The sequence below is a fragment of the Gavialis gangeticus genome, unplaced genomic scaffold (genome assembly GCF_001723915.1).
Source record: "Gavialis gangeticus isolate Ggan-Ray unplaced genomic scaffold, GavGan_comp1, whole genome shotgun sequence".
Classification (NCBI taxonomy): Eukaryota; Metazoa; Chordata; order Crocodylia; family Gavialidae; genus Gavialis; species Gavialis gangeticus.
In genome coordinates, this window is record NW_017729018.1 from 7,549,978 (window position 1) to 7,556,011 (window position 6,034).

Consider the following 6,034-nt stretch of genomic DNA (forward strand, 5'->3'; position numbering starts at 1 on the left):
ACACTGCCCTGATTCAGCTTTCACAGTGGGGCGGGAGGGTGGGGAAGGAGACAGAGAAAGACCTATTAAGGAGGCAGCTTTGACCCCTAAAAAAGGCTCACCCCACTCGCTCAGCAACAGCACTTTTCGTGAGGTTGCACCTTCCAAACTAGCATTGCAGGATGGTTTCGAGGCATTTTCATTTCCCCGCATCTTCCAGGCAGCTCAGTATTGTTATTCCCCTTTTAAAGAGGAGAAAGCTTAGGGACAAAGGGGTGAAGCGCCTTGCTGAAAGCCAAGCTGTGGCAGAGATTGTAACAGATGCCTCTGTTCTCAGGGCTGTGCTTCAGTGTCTAGGCTGGAGAGGGAGGATGGTCCAATGGTTAGATGCTACCCTGGTATTTAGAGTACCCAGTTCTTGTTCTCTTCCCTGTCCCTGTGACCAAGTCACCTTGTCTCACTGTCACTCCACTACCCAACTGTAAAATGGGAGGGATAGCACTGCCTTGCCTCACTGCGTTGTATGAGAATAGATTCAGTAGGAGTGTTGAGGTGCTCAGGTATTACAATAATATGGGGCAGGTAGGTATGTACCTTGGATAGGGTTTCTCCTACAGATCTTGGAGGACCCTGGTAGATCACCTGGATCATTAGGCAGAACTAGAGCTTAGTGGTATGTAGGGAAAAGTATTTGCAAACTTCTCCTGGTTCGGAGGCAGATTTTGATCAGGCCCAGGTCTTTTCCACTGCTTTTTGTGGATGTTGATAAGAGCCGCGTTTCACGTGCACAGCCATTTCTAGCAAGTTAGAGAGCTGAGAGATGTTCAGCCAAAGGGAAAAAAACACAAAAGGAAGGAGGGGTGCAGGTTGTAGCCATGTTGGTCTAAGGACATAGGCAGACAAGGTCCTTTGGGGAAATCTGATATCTTTTACTGGACCAACTCAAAGTCTTTTGGACCAACTCACAGTCTTTTATTAGACCAACTCAACTTCAAGAGGAAGTAGGTGATACAGGCTATGACAACCACTTAATGTAATAAATTGTGGCAGCAGAGCTGAGCAGTTAAAGCAGTGGCCTTAGACTTGGGTTATAATCCCATCTCATCCATTGGATTACTGAAGGAAATTGGGCGGGATTTTTAAAGCTATTTGGGTGTATAAAGCTGCTGATAGGTGCCTGCCTCGTGGGATCTTCAAAGTCCCCAGGTATATTACCTGGTGTATTTAAATGCATGTAAAAATGCTGTATCACACCTAGGAGTGATAATTGAATAGTACTGAAAATAATGCTCGTGGCAAATACACATAATCCAGGGGTGGGCAAAATGCGGCCCGGGGGCCGGATGCGGCCCACCAGGCCATTCCATCCGGCCCACGGGGCCCCTAAAAAATTAGAAAATTAATATTAATCTGCCCCTGGTTGCCTGGCATGCAGCCCTCAATGGCTTGCCAAAGCTTGGTAAACGGCCCGAAATAATTGCCCACCACTGACATAATCCCACAATCACCCTGAGCCTCCACTGGTGAGCAGAGCTGATTGACTAGGAAACTGCACATTGATAAGTTTGCAAAGAAAGGCTGGGATTGTCAAAGGAGGATGTGGAGCATCCACGATGTTGAGTGTCCTATTGGCGCTGAGTGTCCACAAGAATCGCAAGCACCAGGTTCAGCTCGCTCTGACCTACATGGTCATATGTCCATTTGTGCATGAAGGATCACTGCACATTCATAGAAATGCTCATGAATCCCCAGAATGTCACATCATTGATCGGGAACGATTAGCTGTCTGCAAATTCATTATGAAAGGTCATTGCATGTCACTCATGATCCTCTCGTTCTAAAGCGTTCGGTTATGGAATTAGGATGCGCTGCAGAAGTAACTACCATGCCACTTAGGGGACTGATCACACAACGTGCATAACGAAGGGGCAAAAAGAATGCCTAATGAGCAATCGGCTGGCTGGATTTGGTCAAACCCACTGTGTGAGCGCTGTTGAATAAGGGGTTTGGGGTGGGAATGATTTGCTAATCAAAAATGGGACTAACTTCTGGAAAAAATCTCCTCTATGTGAAGCTGTTCAACCCGCTCAGCTAACAAATAGTCCTGGGATGAAATTTGTTCACACAAACCATTTCTCATACAATTAGGAATAACAAAGTGTAAAAATCAAAGCAATAGGGTCCCCATTGCCCTGCCTCTTCTCTTGCCCTCTACCAGTGCAGCATGTGTGTAAAGTGCTAACAAATCTCCGCGATAATATTTTACAGCTGCTGTTTTGCAAATGGCTGCTCACGGGTCAACAGACAGTCTCCGCAGCTCTGTTCATCGCTCATTCGGAGAGCATTGAGGGAGCTAAATTTACCAAATTTAATTTTTTGTGTGTGTTAATTCTGCACCCAGCTCTGTTCCCTCGGGTCCATTCAGTCTACTAATGTGCATGTGTGTGTGCTTGCACGTGTGTGCATGTGTACCCGTGTGCATGCGGGCGTGCACGCATGCATATGCATAAAACTCATCTGTGTCATGGCTAATTGGAATTTGTGCTTTCAAGGCCCGGTTCTCATTTACACTAAGGCCCTTTAAAAATCGTTTGCAGTATATAGAGGGCTTAATATGAATTAATATAATGTGCATTGTTAAGTGTCTGCCATGGCAGCAGACCTTTCTTGCCCAGTTTATCTAATGGGGGGAAGGGAACCGGCAGGGAATTTTACACAAGGGACATATCACCTTACTTCTCTCCTCTTTTCCTTTTATTCCCCCAACCTTTCCTTTTGCAGCGTGGGGTGATAGTCGCAGATGAAGAGGAGTATTTCATTGAGCCGCTGAGCCCAGGAGCCAACGTCAGCACAGGGAACGAGGGCGAGGGAAGCCCGCACGTCGTGTACAAGCGATCGTCTCTCCAGTACTCACACATGGATGCAGCCTGTGGCGTGTTAGGTATTTGTGCCAGTGACTCCGATTCTCTCCAGTGCAAGCTGGGAATTCAGGTCCATGTAGACCCAAATCCTCAGCTCTTTGCTGCCCCTTGTAGCAAGAAACTGCTCTGCATTCAAGCCAAATTTATATCCTACCTATGAGAACCTGGCATTGCCCAGGTTGTTCAAGGGTATAAATCAAAGAAGTCAAGAAGGCTGCTTCTGGAAACCTTTTTAACCCAGGCTATAGCATTTTAACTATTTTAACTATTGAACTATATTTAACTATTTTAACTGTAGCATTTTGTCCCCATCTATTGATTAGAACACATCCCAAAGGTAATATCTCGCTCGGAGGTGCTCCAATAGCTCAAGCAGCACAGGCCTGTGGTCTTGCTAACAGTTTTGGTCTTGCTAGGGACTTGTGGGGTATCAGTAGTATGCCACTATATATGAGTTATGTTACAGCCTTTAATTACATGATCACATGCTGTTTTTCCCAGAGAACCCCGTCTCATTCAGTGCACAGGCGTTGTGTAGTGAAAGCAATAGAGGTTGCCAAAAGAGAAAGGACAATGAATGGTTAGGGCGGTTGAATGCTGCCCTGGAGAACTGGATTCAGTCCCTGCCTCTGCCACAGAGCTGCCATTCGATGCTGGGCAAGTCACTTAAAGTGTTTCATGGTTGAGTACTAATTGCGTTTTCCACATTTCCGACTTAAGGTCCTGGTAGCAGATTTACAGAAGAGCTGAGCACTCAAGCTAATGAGTGGTCTGAACATAAATAGTGCTGCATAATGCTATGTGCTCTGAGAAGTCAGGTTCTTATCACATCACGTCTAAGGTCCTCCTGAGCCTAGCAGCCTGTTGTGGCTAACCTTATCAAGGGCGGGAGGGATTTTGAGATTGTCTCAGACTGGGTGTTGCGGGATGGAATTAAGAGCTCCCTTGTCAACAACCGAGTCTCAATTGAGAAGGTCTTCAAAATGCTCCTTCTAATGGGATTGATGGGTCCCCTGTCCTTGATCAGATCTCCTCCGTCCTTAGGTCTCAAGAGGGTCGGTCCCTGGGTGCTCGGACCGTAGATGGCTTTGTTGACACTGAAAAAAACCCATGCATAGCGTGGATGTCAGCAAGAAGTTGAATCTCCTTCACCTTGTCTTCCCACCAGCTATTCTTCATATTGCAGGTCCTCCTTTGGACCTCTGCCTGGGCTTGCTGGGAGTTGATGTCCTTCTGCCAAGCACAAAAGGCCTTGCGCTTGCAGCTGATTAACTCTTGGGTCTTCCCTTCATGCTCATCAAACCAGTCTTGATGTTTCCCAGTCAAAAATCCAAGCATCTCTTCACGGACACTGGTGACAATGGACTTCAAAGCACCTCAAGTGCTACCACCAGTCTCCCATTGTCCGGATGTCTGACACCCATCCAGATGTCTGACTCCAGATTCCTAAAGCAAGGTTTCTTCTCATAGCTCAATTAAGGCGTACACTCGAGAGGAGGGCAGAGAAAATACTTCAAGGATGTCTTCAAGGCCAGCTTGGAAAAAATGCAATATGGACATCAACTCATGAGAGACTATCAGCCCGGACCACCCCAAAAGGAGAAAGAGTCTGCTGCAAGGATCTCAGGACTTTGATACCTTACAATGACAACACGAGACGGAAACCCGGGAGTGACAGAAACAGCACATCACAGCCCAAATCAAAAACCCAGGGCCTCCTACCCCACACAGAAACATGTGCCCAAGTTGCAGCAGGGTCTGTCAAGCCCAGATCAGCCTCGCCAGCCATCTTCAGACCCACAGATAAGGCAGTCATGGAAGGCAATCATCCTCAATGGCGAGGGAGTGCTGAAGATTGTGGTTAACGCATACCAGCTTTTGTAGCCCACAGCAAACAAAGGAGTGATGTGGCCAGCATTACATCCAGCTGCCTTTGATGCTCCAGCCCGAAGGAGCAAGTAGTACCCATTTACAGCTGGGTCATTTGGCATGAGTCCAGGGCAGGTCTTTAACTCACATCTCCAGAGCTGTAGCAAGCTGCCTTACCCCATTCTGTCACTACACCCCTTAGGTGTCCCATGTCGGCACCCCAAATCAGTGACCATTTAGAGTCCAGGGTTTTTGTGCCTCAATTCTCCATCGGCAAAATGAGGACATGGACTCTTCATATCACTATGAAAACAAATTAATTTGTGTTTGCAAGGCTCTGGGATACTCTAGTTATGAGCATCACTGCAAAACTAATAATTCGGAGGAAATGAATAATGCTCCTTTTGGAGCAGGGTTGGAATAGTGCGCAGGAAGCGAGGCTTGGAGACACATGCTGAGTGAGGAAGATGCAGTGTGGAACAGCTGTTCATTAATTGAGCACTGAATGAGACAGTGGTCATGTCGAACACATAGTATGTGATCAAAGGCAATCAAAGACTGAAGCATAACTCGCATACCCAAAAGGGGCAAATTTAAGATGGCACGGGTTTTCTTAATCCTGACATCTCCCAGGTTTGAGAGCTTGACTTTGCAATGTTAAGAATGTTCTTTTAACATACTGTTTGTGCATGTGATTAATGTGTCTATATATCTATACCTATATCTCTCTCTCTATCTCTCTATATATCTATACCTATCTCTCGCTCTCTCTCTCTCTCTATATATAGATATAGATATATAGATATATCTATATCTATATACAGATATATCTGTATATATAGTTGGTGGTAATGAAACAGAAGCCATTTTCTCTTCTGTCTTTCTCTCCAGAAAGACGGAGAAAAATGTTGTTTCGGTAAACGTGAAAATTGGTTTATAACCCATGTACTCCCAAACTTTGTGTTCAAGCACCCCCTTCAATGTGTGCCCTACACGTGGGTCTTGATGGCTAGAGATGGGAGCTTGCAGATCTGTCGGTGCTGTACGTGCCATGACTGTACTGGAGTCTTTCTGTGCCTGGACTGTGTCTGTCTGAGGGCACTGTGCATTTGGTAAAAGTTGGTGTGGGACTGCATACTGTATAGCAGGGCTGTCTTTATTCTACAGTGATTTTTGGTGAACACGTACGGGGCTGAGAGGTATCTCAGAACAAAGGGTGTGTGTGTGTGTGTGTGTGTGTGTGTGTGTGTGTGTGTTCCTATGGG

The 6,034-nt window shown here is 46.2% G+C and overlaps 1 protein-coding gene across 3 annotated transcripts in view; it reads left to right on the forward strand.

Annotated features, from left to right (window-relative positions):
* The window catches only part of ADAMTS10 (ADAM metallopeptidase with thrombospondin type 1 motif 10), a 79,973-nt gene that overhangs the window by 16,772 nt on the left and 57,167 nt on the right, over positions 1-6,034 (forward strand). For all 3 annotated transcript variants that reach the window (XM_019513350.1, XM_019513353.1, XM_019513351.1), the window contains exon 3: positions 2,761-2,920. In XM_019513350.1, coding sequence (XP_019368895.1) covers positions 2,761-2,920 — 160 coding nt within the window. The remainder of the gene's footprint in view (positions 1-2,760; positions 2,921-6,034) is intronic.